General features: G+C 53.6%; 6 protein-coding genes across 6 annotated transcripts in view; 2 read left to right on the top strand and 4 right to left on the bottom strand.

Moving 5' to 3' along the window:
- Nucleotides 1-1196, bottom strand: part of SNOG_05347 (hypothetical protein) — a gene marked incomplete at its 5' end in the record, with an annotated part of 1770 nt that extends 574 nt beyond the window's left edge. The window contains 4 exons of the mRNA XM_001795701.1: nucleotides 1-147; nucleotides 214-546; nucleotides 837-1061; nucleotides 1147-1196. Of these exons, the coding sequence (XP_001795753.1) occupies nucleotides 1-147; nucleotides 214-546; nucleotides 837-1061; nucleotides 1147-1196 (755 nt within the window). The remainder of the gene's footprint in view (nucleotides 148-213; nucleotides 547-836; nucleotides 1062-1146) is intronic.
- Nucleotides 1197-2461: 1265 nt separating this feature from the next.
- Nucleotides 2462-3001, bottom strand: SNOG_05346 (hypothetical protein; the record flags this gene model as incomplete). The annotated part of the gene is made up of 2 exons (XM_001795700.1): nucleotides 2462-2724; nucleotides 2770-3001. The coding sequence occupies 2 exons, from the start codon at nucleotides 2999-3001 to the stop codon at nucleotides 2462-2464; spliced, it is 495 nt and encodes a 164-aa protein (XP_001795752.1).
- A 1837-nt stretch (nucleotides 3002-4838) lies between these two features.
- On the top strand, nucleotides 4839-5906 carry SNOG_05345 (hypothetical protein; the record flags this gene model as incomplete). The annotated part of the gene is made up of 1 exon (XM_001795699.1): nucleotides 4839-5906. The coding sequence occupies one exon, from the start codon at nucleotides 4839-4841 to the stop codon at nucleotides 5904-5906; it is 1068 nt and encodes a 355-aa protein (XP_001795751.1).
- A 3773-nt stretch (nucleotides 5907-9679) lies between these two features.
- On the bottom strand, nucleotides 9680-10027 carry SNOG_05344 (hypothetical protein; the record flags this gene model as incomplete). The annotated part of the gene is made up of 3 exons (XM_001795698.1): nucleotides 9680-9783; nucleotides 9873-9927; nucleotides 9962-10027. The coding sequence occupies 3 exons, from the start codon at nucleotides 10025-10027 to the stop codon at nucleotides 9680-9682; spliced, it is 225 nt and encodes a 74-aa protein (XP_001795750.1).
- An 869-nt stretch (nucleotides 10028-10896) lies between these two features.
- On the bottom strand, nucleotides 10897-11950 carry SNOG_05343 (hypothetical protein; the record flags this gene model as incomplete). The annotated part of the gene is made up of 5 exons (XM_001795697.1): nucleotides 10897-11166; nucleotides 11215-11332; nucleotides 11407-11477; nucleotides 11530-11799; nucleotides 11846-11950. The coding sequence occupies 4 exons, from the start codon at nucleotides 11948-11950 to the stop codon at nucleotides 11215-11217; spliced, it is 564 nt and encodes a 187-aa protein (XP_001795749.1). The 3' UTR covers nucleotides 10897-11166.
- Nucleotides 11951-12353: 403 nt separating this feature from the next.
- On the top strand, nucleotides 12354-13486 carry SNOG_05342 (hypothetical protein; the record flags this gene model as incomplete). The annotated part of the gene is made up of 4 exons (XM_001795696.1): nucleotides 12354-12983; nucleotides 13105-13125; nucleotides 13174-13364; nucleotides 13414-13486. The coding sequence occupies 4 exons, from the start codon at nucleotides 12354-12356 to the stop codon at nucleotides 13484-13486; spliced, it is 915 nt and encodes a 304-aa protein (XP_001795748.1).
- Nucleotides 13487-13497: the final 11 nt, after the last annotated feature.

Here is a 13497-nt window from a genome sequence, read left to right as displayed (position 1 = left end):
TCAGGGCGCATCCAGGACAAGGGATCTAGAAAGTAGTGGGCACAGTCTTTGGTTGGAGCGATTACTAGTGCATCTATGCTTTCATCATCTTTCGTCGAGGGCGAGGTGTGCTTGAGCAGGTACTGTGAGGACGTTGCGAGCGCCCGTCTACCGACTGGTAAGTACTGACCAAAACAGACAATGAGAAGAGACTGCGAATGGAGCGATACTTACCTGCACTTGCGACATCTGAGCTCGAAGCCAGTGTTCTGATCGGCGACGTGCTCATCCTCGAAGCGAATCTTGTCGGCTTCAGGGGCCTGGCCACATGCGCGGCTCAGCTCGATCTCCCGTTGATAAACCCACCGTTGGTAGGCTGGAGACTGTTCAACGTTTTCAGGGGTATGCATCTCGCCATACAATTCTAGTTGCTTCATGAAGCCATCGTTCGGCTCGCATATCGATCGTGCCTGGCGCAGGTGCGACAATGCTTCTGCAGGGCTAATGTTGTGCTCTTGCATCAAATAAGCAATGACGACGGTAGCTGATCGGGATTTACCCATGGCACTAGAGAAGAAAGGTTGGCTGGCATATCGACACAAGTGGCTGAGGAAGAATGGAGTGGCAAACGAGCGGTGTGGGGAAAACTGCCCAGAAACCGGAGGGGGCGAGAGACGGAAGCTTGAGCGAAGAATGGATGCAAAACACGCGTGAAAGAGATACTGAGCAAAAACGGGTCACACCCCAGTTGACGCAATGTGCTCCTGTGAGGATGGCGAATGCGCCAAGAGGGGTATCCATTGGCGTTGATCGGGGGTTGAAGATGCATGTCTCAGCTCGACTAGGGCTGTACTCACCAATGGACAAGAACGCCGCCACCGCCATTCAGCCCTGCCTTGATAAACCGGTTGGTAGCCGGGAAGTGCTCTAGCAGGTTTTCGTCATCCACATCATCGACCTCGACGACCATGTGCTCCTTGAAAGGGCTGAAGAGGTCTTGATCGAGTGGCAAGCGCAGCACCGAAACAACGTGGGTGATGTTGGCTTGCTGTAGCGCCTCACGTCGTCTCAGAGTGAACATACTATCACGGACGTGTCAGTCTCCGTTGCACTCCCCAGACGTGGGCTGTGGGGGACTGCGAAACGGCAATCTGCAACATTACGTACCCACCAATGTACAACTGCAAGTCTCCCGGCACTTTATCGATGAGAGCCATGGCGACAAGCGTAACCGTGCAGGGCTATCCGAGAATAGTCGGAGCACCGGAGATGAGGAGGTGGGTTGAAACAAGCGACGGCGTGTGGTGTTGAGTGCTCATGTGCTTGAGCGTGAACTTTTCACCGAGGTTTCGTCAGTAGCGCCGACGATGGTCAAGTACGCGGCGTTGCAGCCCTTTTCGGAAAGCGCGAACCAGCAGTTGCCAGTTGATTTGACATTCGGTGATGCTCTTAGCCGGCAAATTCAATACAAACCTAGGAGATTCGAACAAGATGATTCTTAGGTCGTGGGTGCTATAGTGGACATGCCCTTGGCGGATGCATGATTCGCCGAGAGCGGGAGAGGCTTTCCGCACAGCGACGATCATCGGCCTAAATCTCAGGCATGGAAAGACGAACATCACATATTACTCGGTGGACAATATCAGCACGCATCATCAGCAAGCACAATTATGCCCAACGTGCAGATGGTTTGCTGGATTTGTCGCCGGACACGCCCCGGCATGCAAGGCCGTGGCACAGTCTGGTTACACGCTACAGAACTGGTAAGTACCGGTACGTCTCTCATAGGGCTAGCGACCGTGCCAGCAGCTCCCTGGCTTCGACGGTTTGACGCCAGCGGCTAGATGGGACATTCCGCACAATCGAACCACGGCCTTTCGTTGCGGCAGCACGAGCACCGGGACCCATCTCGGCTGACTGCTCCAAGCACGCGTCGTGTCCAGAACCTCCATCGCGGCGCTATAGCCTTCCTGTTCTGGAAGCAGCTCATATGGCTGATCCGGCTAGATGAGAATAGAGTTGCAATACATTGGGGGAAGGACCAATCGAGGCGATGAAGTCCTTGAAATGGCAGGCTTGTGCCACACGCGTCCCAATAGTGACCTTGGTACACAAACCGGGAGCGCGGTGGCATGTCAGTTAGTTGTTTACCAGATCCCAGCCTAGCTGCGCCGAGTCAGCTACCGGAGATACTGCGCTTCAGCACTCTGTACGGAGGGTACGCCCTGCTGTGCATCGACGAGCTGAGGGCAACAGGTGCCGCAAAAGTTTGTGTGTGCTCTCTTCAGACTATAGGCGTTTTTGGAGAGTGACTATCGCTTTATACGCGAGTCGTCCGGATGACTCGGAGGCTTATTGACTGCCTTCAGGCCTCGGGGCTATACAGCCTTGGCGATCCCCCTGCTGTTAGTACAGTACGAGTTGTCGCACCGCCTTGTGAGGGTGAGATTGTACAAGTGTCTTGTGCATCGCGATCAACAGATCACCGCGAGGCGCCCGACCAGACATGGACGGGCTCCCATCGAGTGTGACTAAACCCTGATGAATGGCCGCAAGCGAGGTAGGGCCTGGCGGCGCGTGGGGAACGTGTGATTTGCCCAGGCGCAAGGACAAGGACTGGCGTGGAATGGCTGGTAAGGCTGAGTGAACCGCTTTGACTTCCGTTACCCGCCTCGAGTCTGACCCTGACGCCGAGCCATCTGAGGCTTGCACCGCGTGCGGAGAGGTGCAGGACAGCGCTGCAGCCTGAGGCGTTCCGGCATGCGCCCACATTTCACACAGAGCACTCACCGTTGAGTGGCAGTCCAGCCCAGCGTGCGCTTGACGAGGACGATCGGCCTTGCTTTGCGTGAATATCGACAACGGCGGGCGGGTGGCACCCAATGCAGCGCTTGATTACTGTGGCCACGGTTGTTGGTCTGAGTGAGCGCGTCCCACGCTGCTGGAAACGCTCGTCGCCCGCGGCGATATTGACTCTCTGAACATGCAGCATCCAGGACTGGTCCTGGGAAGGTGAATCCATGGCGGCAGCCAGGCCAGCCGGGCAAATCTTACACCCAAGTGCCTAAAGTGCCTAACAATTCTGTGCGGCGCGGGGTGGTTAGCATGGAGCGGCTTCGGACGAGAAGGGGTTCGGCAGACTTCTCGAAAGCCCCAGAGACATGGTTCGGTGGTGTGTCGAGTAAGGACTGCAGATGAGGTTCCCATCCCTGCGACTCCACCCACCGCTATGATCCGTGCTGGTAGTCGTGGTTGCGGCCAATCAGCGCCAACAGGCACAAGCAGACGGTCGTGCTTAATACTGGTGGTTCCCGTGGGACGCCCGTGGTTTGCGTTGCTTGCTCTGCTCTGCTCTGCTTCTGTTGTCTGTTGTCTGTTGTCTGTCGCTTGCTTGCCCGCAAGTGGAGAGCACACCACACCCTCGGTCAATCAATCAATTCTCCCTCCCTGATTATCGCAGTCCGGCTGGACGCAGGGACACTCTCTCCCCTCTACACAGTATCCGCCTTTCCCACGCCCGTCTACCCGCCTCTCTTGCGCAACGCTAGGGCGGTGCCAGTGCTGTTCGCTGCGGTGAGACCATGAACAGTGCGCGTTGAGTGCTTCTTCGTGCTTCGTGCTTCTCGCTTCTCCACCTGGACGACTGCCAGAGCCTCCGCCAACGCACCCCCTTCGCTGGGCGTCAGGAACCGCAGTCAATATTGCGTTGCGTGGCGGTGTCCGGCCAGGCTTCAGCTAGTAGCGGCGTGGATTGCTTTGGGGCTTCCCTTCAGCCCTATTGCGCTAGGAAAAGCGCCCCCCGCCGCTCAGCAGCCTCGCACACGGCCTCAGCAGCACGGGTACGCGTTCTTTTGCCTGCGCTCTGCGGCTGCTCGACACGCTCTGCGCTGCCCAGGTTCGCGCCCCCTTTCCCCCATTCTCCATTATTGCCCACCTGGTCCCGTCCCAGCTGTGGTCGTCGCGCTCTCCCGACCGCCCCTTCCTGTTTCGGCCAGTCCGTCTGCACCTTCCCGGCTAACGCTCTCAACTAGAGCCCCGAGGCCCGTGCGCCTTCCAGCACTCCAGTAGAGAGCGCATCCACGACGCAGTCCTTCACTCTGCGGCATTCGCCACACGTGCGGCGCTCGTGTGCTGCGAGGCACGCTTCAGCTGCCAATAGGTGGCGGGCCCCCTAACGACACCACTGCCCGTGGCCCGTGGCCCTACCATGTCGTCTGCGAGCAGCACCCCGAGCATTCGGGTATATGAGTCCCATCGCTACGCACTGCCACACCACCACCGCGCATCCCAGCCGAGCCCAGCTGTCGCCATGGCCATCCCAAGAGCCCGCGAGGCCATCCCGCCGCCCTTGCCTCCGCCGCGTCACATCGAAGACATCAGCGCCGGTCAAGACCCCGGCTGGCAATGGGGTAACACCAACAGTCCGAGGGACACTGGCTTTAGCGGAAACCGGCTCGCAACAGTCAGACCTGGCTCTAGCTTGTATGGTGGAGCAGCCGGCTCCCAGGCGCGTCCGCGGTCAGTCCTCGGCCGATTATGACTTCAGGGCCCGCGAACCCTCCATCTCCCTGTCCTTCGACGACATGAGCTCGGAAAACAGCCAGGAGCACACCGACGACGAACGCGGCGCCAAGACCCGGCCGCCGCTCGGAAACCACAGGTAAGAGCTTTTCCCAAAATCCGGGGCACTTGCCGCCACCACAAATTAAATACGCTTGTCATCAATTGATGCCCACGCACGAATGCGGTTTTGAGAATCGGCTTCCTGACATGCTGCATGGCTTGAAACGGCACGTGCCCGCACGGCGTCTGCCTCTCGCTCGTCCTTGCCCTCGTAGTCTTTCATGGAACATTACTAAATGGACGGCAGATTCACAAGCGAGCGACAGCTGGGCCAGCAGGCGCTGCAGAGCTCTTCGCATGCGTACGATAAGCAGTTGCTGTCAAAGATAGGCGGACCCAACACGCCGACAAGAGCGAATGCGCCGCCCCTCTCCAGCAGTGCTCAAGACTCATCAGACGCTCATCCCCCACTTCACAAGCTCAACAGTCTGAAGCCTCTCTCTGTTCCTGACCGTCTGCATCCGGCTCTAGACTCCCCTGCATCCAAGTGGCCGCCGTCAGGAGCCATCTCTCCGGGATACCCTGGCTTCCGCAGTCCCATCTTTGATTCGAGCTCCAATGATTCGCATAGAGGAAGATTTGGCAGCATTTCCACCCCTGGACCCTTTGACGAGACATCGTCCCAGCATCGGGGCAGCTACGACCACAGCATCTTCTCCGAACAGGAATTTGGCATGGAAGAAAATGGCATGCGTGAACTGAACATCAGCGACCGCAGCCCCGCCGAGTCTGACGAGTACCATTTAGGCCCGAAGGGCGGCCTTAAACGACGCGCCTCCTCACCACCTTTGGAAGCCGCACGCGAAGACCGGCCCACGACCAGCGGCCCTTCGGACTTGTACCACCGCCGCTCGGCACAAATGCTTGTCAACCGCAATTGCGCTGCTTCGCGCTTTCAGGCAAGTCAAGGCTCCATATCGTCGGCCTCATCGCTGGGCCAACGCACTGGCTCGATTGGATCCTCCTTTGGGTTCTCGACGGCTGCTAGCAGCATGACAAGTTATGGTGGGGACCAACGTCTGTCGCCCAACGCCTTGTCGCCTCGAGGAGAGACGGACTCGGGCCCCGTGTCGCCATATGCAGCTAGTCGATCGCTTAACCCAAGCCCTCGCAGCTCCTTATCACGACCACAGCACCAACGAGGCCCTTCGGAAAGCGATCAGCCGCAGAATCGGAAAATGTCCACAGATGGCGTGCTGCACCCTCGACACAATTCAGTGGCTAGCCGCATCCCCGGGGCCTACATATGCGAGTGCTGTCCCAAGAAGCCCAAAAAGTTTGATAGCGAGGAAGAACTGCGGTAAGTGCTACCCGATTCCTCCACCGCCATTTCTTGGAATTTTGAACTGACGATGCAATAGTCTCCACGAACTAGAAAAGCAGTACATCTGCCAATACTGTCCAAATCGGTTCAAGAACAAGAACGAAGCAGAACGGCATCAGAATTCTCTACATCTCCGACGCCATTCATGGGCATGCGCAGCGCTTGCCGGCGTGCATTCCGCGTTTCACCCATCACCTACCCGTCCGTCGGCTGCTGATATTTGCGGATATTGTGGCGAAGAATTTCCTAACCCCGCTGACTGGGACGCGCGGTCTGAGCATCTCAATCATGTTCACAAATTTGGCGAATGTAACCAAGCCAAGAAATTCTTTCGTGCTGACCACTTCCGACAACATCTAAAACACAGTCACGCTGGTACCAGCGGCAAGTGGACCAACCTGCTGGAGAACGCGTGTATGCGTGATGAGCCGCCACCACAGGAACGTATGGGCTCGGTCAGTTCTCTGTCTGGTCATTCAGGTGGTCCTCTATCATCGAAGCCTGGAGTTATTAATGAAGTACACGACGAATCTTAATCGATTCGCAAGCACCTGTCGCCTGTCGTGCACGATGACACGATTGTAGGTCGCAGTAAGGAACGGGCACGATCCCGTCTGTTTTTTTATTTGCACATCATTTCTGCAGCCGTTCATCCCAGGCGGAGCTGTTCGGCCGGCAGATGATATTACATCTGCCCATGAGCCATTGTCATTGGAGTCTTGTCATCGGAAAAAGCCATGTCTACGCATAATGCCTTGCTATTTACCAAACTCGGTCGACGTTATATAACGATTTTGATGACGGCATCTTCGTATGCGATCCTGCGAATCGCTCCTGTGTTTTACAGGTTTCTGTTCGGGTTTAGCGACGATACTGTTGCATTTCAAGGGTGTTGGCCTATCGATTTGGGCTCATCGACGGATCGGTCGCCGTGGCCGTGATCAGCGGCCCCTAGTATTATTCCAGCTCATTGCTGCATTCAGACTTCTCGAGTCACAGGCGTATCATATATTCAACATGTACACAATTGCATACTCGGCTGTCTTTCATCCATCGCCTTCCCCTTTTTTCTCCGCTGGTACGAAGGACCTGAACTTGCATACAGTAATAATCTTCGAACGTTCACAACAGCATCATGTTCGGTGCGACTACACGACCTTGAACCTAGTACAACTGGCCGTCGCCCGGCCAATATACATTAGCTTTCGATCTCATCGCAAACTACCATAAAACATCGATGCAACAGCTAGTAAGATATCATCACCTAAAGATCGATCGACAGGGTGGTCTTTGGGTTGTCATTAGCAATGCAATTACCACATTGAATCCTGATTCTGGACAACAAGCGTGGGGTGATCACGCAGGCGAAGTCAGCAATACTGAAGCGAACAAGACGATACGGTTAGCTCAGAAACAAGCATAATTCACATGCATAAATGAGCTAGGGAGGGGTATGATAATGGGGCTACCTGGGGTCGAATGTTTCTGCCTGTAAGCGTGGTCGATGCTGGCCTCAGGCACAAAGCGACAACGAAGCCTTGAGGTTCACTAATACTCTACCAGTACACAATCAAGCAAAGAAAAATTTCAACGAATGAGTCTGTGTTCGCCCAGACGATGCCCTTACTTCTTTTGCCCAGGCTATGCATCTACAAGAGTACAAAGATGTACGGGGCCGTCTCTCAATTGATACCATAGCCTATTCCGATTTGCAATTCGCGTCACCTCGCCGCATGGCTCCAGAAATTAAGTCCAATCTTCCACGGCCCGACTCTCAATCTCGCGTCCTTATCACCACCGATGCTAGAGCCATTGCACGATTCAAAGCTCACGACAGCACCTCGTCGGGACTACCGTGGTCATGTACACGCATCTACGGCACTTGAGGGATCATCCCAACGATCAGCCTGACTTTACACAACCCTGCCTTGCTCTCCAAAGTCTAACCGCCCCAGATCAAACTACAGCGGGAGTCTGTGCGTCCTAGCGCTGATGTCAGCACGTGCAACTCGTCCTCACGGTTCGGGAACTGTGGGGTGCAGTTAAGAACGTTTGCTGATCTAGAAGATTTGCCAGGTCTTGAGAAGGAGTAATCGCCGACCACTGTGGGTTATTGCGTGGCTCACGTGGGGAAGTGGGGTTAGGCTGACGGGCGGAGGTTTGGGGTGGTGCTTGTAAAAAAAAAAAGAGGCATTGCACGCGAAAGCAATACACGTACGCATAGAGCTGCTTAGAAATGGGATACGGTATAGCACAGAACTTTCAACCCGAGGAAAGCATCCACCACGTTCTGGAACCAGCTTACTTGCGTTAGCCACGTATACCCACCAGTTCGTATCCTTGAACCTTCAGCACTCATCACCTTCAAAACCAAAACCATAACCTATGTCTCCGGAGATGATGTTACACAACATTCCCGTCCCGATCTTCAAACTTGGCAATGAAACGGCCGGTTTTCCCAATCCAGGCAAATGATCAGCCCGCGATCTACATCATCTCCCTTGACTATCGGAGACAAGCCCGTTGGATCATTCATTCGATTCGGCACGTGGAAACTGTCAGACTCCGAAAGTCCGGGTTCCGATCATGCACGTCTGCGATTCATGATGGGCGAGGGGTTGGGGGTTGGGGGTTGGGGCTGGGGTAGGGAATCGGAGTACCCTTGCGTGCTTGCTAGGTGAGAGCACGGCCGGTGACATAAGCATTGGTAAGCTTGTAGGTTTGGTTTACAAAGGGTGACGATGGGGAAATTGTCGGTGGTTTGGGGAAGGTTTGGGGAAGGACCCGGGAAGGAAGGGAAAAGGGTTGGGCTTCGGGGCAGCCTTTGAGTTGGGGGGAGCTTGCTGACTTGGAGGTTGGCTGATAGAGGTGGAATCTGACTGGATTTGCAAATGCTTGCCGCCTTGGAGTGCAGGCTTCGACGCATTAGATTCTGCAATTGATATGTCGATGATTTAGTACGCGCTGGCGCAGTGCAACCATTATCAGACTTTTCTGGCATGGTGCCTTCACTCTTCCCACGCGCAAACTCCGCCTAAGAACCACCACAGGTCTGGCGCTTCACATTACATCCCTTCCAAATCTCATGCCAAAAACCGTACCTACACGCACAAGCGCCACATATCCATCATTCCTTTCATTGGCCCGCCCGTGGGCGTAAGTGGAGCCACGGCGACGCCGAAGGATGCGGCTTGCATGCACGTCGGCCCTACGGTAGGGCAGAACAAAAGCAAAACGCAGCGGCTCACAACTTGTTTTTGTCGTTCGCCTTGCGCGCCTGGGCGTGTTGGTTGTTTATCTGAGTCGGCCGTTGTGGAGAGGTATGGCGAGCTAGATGAGCTTGGAGCTTTGCAGACCCTGGTTGGCGTTCACGCGCGCCATCTACAACGCAACGAGGCTCCACGGGGACAGATCTCAAAGGAAGACATTATCGCCTGGCGAAATCTCACTTAAACGAGTAGAAGCTAGTTTTGAACAAGACAAGCGTGCATGTCACTCTTATCCCCTTTCCCTCAACAATTACAAAGCTCGCGCCGGCGTCAGCAACGCATGCCCGCATCGTCGCGCAAACCCTAAGCGCGCGGTTTCCGCGTGCCGCGCAAAGCGGGTGGATCGCGGCTGCGGGATCTGTGGGGTATTTCGTCCCGGAGTGAACCAGATATGCTGCTCCGCAACGAATCTGGAAGGCACGATGGCCAGAGCCTTGTGTGTAGTGCCGATCGAGGGATATCTCCGGAGTGAATGCAGGAAGATTTAAGCTTGGTGAGATGTGGAGATGTCACTGTGCATTGCGCGCGGGGATTTGACGACGCTGTGGAGGAGTTTGGTGGTACGAATACTACTTTCGAGGGAATAGGCTGGGATAGAGATAGTGTAGCTCTTTGAAGCTAGCGGTAAAGACTTAGATGAATTGTTAGTTTCGCTGTGTTGGTGAAGTCTAACGCACGGCTTCGGTAACCGTCCTCGTATAGCTTTGCACTCGACGACGAAGCGACGAGTAGCTTCACAAACCCAGCACTGTGTGCAGCTACTTACTGTCTTATGCACGGCATGTAGTCGTGGCAGACTGTAAAAGGCTAGTACGCAGATCCCACAGGTCATGGCCAACATTCTGCAGTCGTAAATATGTAGTCGAAATGAGAGGATTGCCAATGTGCGTTGAAGCATCTCCACCCAATTGTCATACATGTATTGCCGGACCTTGGCAACATGCTACTGCAGTGTGGTGATCGAATCTAGGTGAGTCTATATGGTAAGGGGTGCATACCCCAATCGTATGGCGTTTGCGACTTGGAGTGGACTGCAAGGACACGATTCCGTGTAACGAGTCTAAACGGTCTGGAGGGAAATCCACCCTACTGTAGGCTGAAGGACCACGCTAATACTTACCGAGTGATTGTTAATATGCACTGCGTTTAAGAACCCCACACTACTTCATGTATACAGTTCTCTGTGATAGGGTACCCGGGCAGTATCGGAGTCTGGCATGCAGAGATGGGCAGATCAAGGGCTTCACGAGAGCGCCTTTGCCTTCAAATGGGGTCTGAACTTTTGATGAAGTAATCATCCCCAGCAGAAGCAGACATACAGGTGAAGACTGGACCAGAGTCAGATGTTGTTTATTTAGAGTGTCACTAAAGTTAAGTTGAGAACAATATCTATGACGGGCGTAAGGTGACAGTCAGTATTCGAGGTGGAGCCGTTTTCTCGACAAGACCTATATGACAGTGCGCGACCGAAACCGGATTGAAGTGTAAGCGCGTAGCTTGTTCTCGGAGATCGGAATCCGTATTCAGGTCGCGTTAAGGTAAGTCGTTCAAGCGGGAAACGATATGCAGTAGGACGTATGAAGGACAGACGCAGTGGGGAACTGGGTGACCGAAGAATGTACAAGGGCAAGCCGGTGAGGGCTATAAACAGATCAACATCCGTCATCCACATCGTAGCACATGATGGTATTCGGCAAACATGGATGGCGGTCCGCCCACTAATTGCTGACTGCATTGTTGGTGTAAGGATGGAGGACTAGCTGCAGTGAGCGGGTCATCATTTGTGTATCGATTGCCAAGGAGGCGTTGCCCGCTGTCAGAGAGGTAGATGCAGAGGATGTGCTATGATGCCAGAATGTGTGACAAAGGTCTGGCAATCCGGTTGCGCATAACCGGATCTCGATGATGTTGCAAAACCTGTAAGCTACTAGGCAACGTTGCGTATCATCACGAAGTCCAACGTGCAGTACACTGTTGCAATTAGTTGTCACTACTGTATGTGCTGACGAATTACTATACCTATTGAGGGTTGCCGGAGGGAACAGACGGAAAGTTTGCGGGATTGTTGAGCCTTTCCCGGTTGCGTTTGGCGACTTCCGCGTTTCTTAGTTTGTCTAAGCGCGACTGGTAAAAGCTCCTTCATCCATAAGTATAGACTTCACGGGGGGTAGATCGCGGCTGCGGGGAGCCAGTGCCGCATCAGTGACTTACTTGTTGAGGTGGTATATGCGGGGGCCAAGCTCGGTCTGAGATTGTTCTTTCGACTTGGAGAGCTCTTTGATCTGTATCACTATTGATTAGTTTGTCGATACGAAGTTGCGGGTGTGGACATACTTTGTCTTCTTTGGCTTTCTCATCTTGTTTGTCCTCTTCTTCATCCTTGCTTTGTGCCTCCTTCTCTTTCGCCTTGTCTTTCTCTTTCTCTTTTGTCTTCCGCTTTTCGCGCTTCAATCTCTGCTTCTCCTCATACTCTTTCTTGACCTTTTCAATCTGAGCATCGAGTTCGTCCTTTTTCTTCTTGACTTCGAGAGCTGTAACTTCCTCGGCATCAGGCTGACAAAATCCCCGGTCAAGCAAATGCCCCGGACAAATGTAGAAGAAGTCCTATAGCTGTGAGAAGATACTGAGTTATCCTAGTGCATTTATATACCTTATTATTTGGAGTGATGAGGACGCTTGTTGTGGGCTTGTAGCATATCCAGCAGGCTTTGGAAGCGTTGTCGGCAACCTTACGCAAGTGCCACGTGTTCTCCATGACCGATTTAAACTCAACCGCTTCACTCGTGTAGGAGCGGAAGTCGATGCAAAGAGCAGTAGGCTACTTGAGCTGATATGATGTGGAGATGGTCGTTGACGGGAGCACGGGAGCGCCACGATTCAAGGTTTATACTAGTCCGAGAAAAGCTTAGTCTCACCACTTGAGGCAACTTCCATCATGATACAATTTGTGAACATTCATCGCATTCACATGTCCATCTATGCGGCACAAGTAAGAAGGCATTTGATCTCGGTTCCTGCTCTGAAGCAACCGATCAGACGATCTTGTGCGAGAAAACCCACCATATCAACCCCGAACCAGTATTTTGCACGCGTTCCAAATCTAACTGCGTATACCACATCCGCAATGGCAGCCGAAACTCTCAAACTGAAATACATTGATGTTGGTCCGCAAAGCATCCGCTACCATATGTAGACCCACTGATAGCAACCAGATCGGTATCAACTTCACTGACCCAGTCTTTCGAGGCGAATACCATGGCACCCAACGCCATGAGAACGATTTCGAAGACGTCATCCAACGCGCCTTAGATGCTGGCTGCAAGAAGTTTATGATCACTGGCTCCGATCTGGATGAATCGAAACACGCCATCGAAATCTCAAAAGCACATCCAGGTCGATGCTACGCTACTGTTGGCGTGCACCCATGTTCCGCGAAATTGTTCGACTCGTACCCTGGTGGACCTTCTGAATTGCTTTCTGCGTTACGCAAGCTTGCACTAGAAGCGAAAGAGGCTGGCTATGCTGTTGCTTTTGGAGAGGTCGGGCTAGATTACGATCGTTTGTTTCTGACGCCGAAGGAGCAGCAGCTCAAGTACTTTGAAGCACAGCTTGAGATTGCTGTCGAGGTGCAGCTGCCACTATTTTTACACTCACGAGCTGCGAGCGAGGATTTTGAGCGACTACTCAAGGCCAAGCTGGAGCAGTTGCCGAAGCGCGGTCTGGTGCATAGTTTCACAGGCACTGTAGAGGAAATGCAGAGCCTGGTCGACTTGGGATTCGATATTGGTGTGAATGGCTGCAGCATGAAGAGTAAGTCAGCCTAAAAGCCCTTATGGCAGTCAGCTAATGCGATCACTAGCGGAAGAAAACATCGAAGTCGTAAAACAGATACCACTAGAACGCTTGCAGATTGAGACAGACGGACCTTGGGTAAGCTACATCTTTGATGGTAAATAACAACTCACTGATTCGCCACAGTGCGAGATGCGTCCAAGTCATGCATCAGCAAAGTATCTCAAAGATGCTCCGCCTCTTCCCAAGTCAGTTAAGAAGGAGAAGTTTTCGAAGGGTCTCATGGTGAAGGGAAGGAACGAGTCTGCCACGATACCCCATGTCGCATACGCGATTGCTAAGATCAAAGACGTCACTGTGGACGAAGTATGCGAAGCGTAAGTCTTTGGCTCTCTACCCTCAGGTCTACGACTAATGTGTGTATAGCGCATGGAATAATTCGATCATAATGTTCGGGCTGGGCGAGTCGTCTCCAAAGGAGAGCTATGTGTCAGCTTGAGGTCATAAAAC

The sequence above is a fragment of the Parastagonospora nodorum genome (genome assembly GCF_000146915.1).
Source record: "Parastagonospora nodorum SN15 chromosome Unknown scaffold_7, whole genome shotgun sequence".
Classification (NCBI taxonomy): domain Eukaryota; kingdom Fungi; phylum Ascomycota; class Dothideomycetes; order Pleosporales; family Phaeosphaeriaceae; genus Parastagonospora; species Parastagonospora nodorum.
Note: the sequence above shows the minus strand (reverse complement) of the source record. Positions and strands in the feature narration are given on the sequence as shown.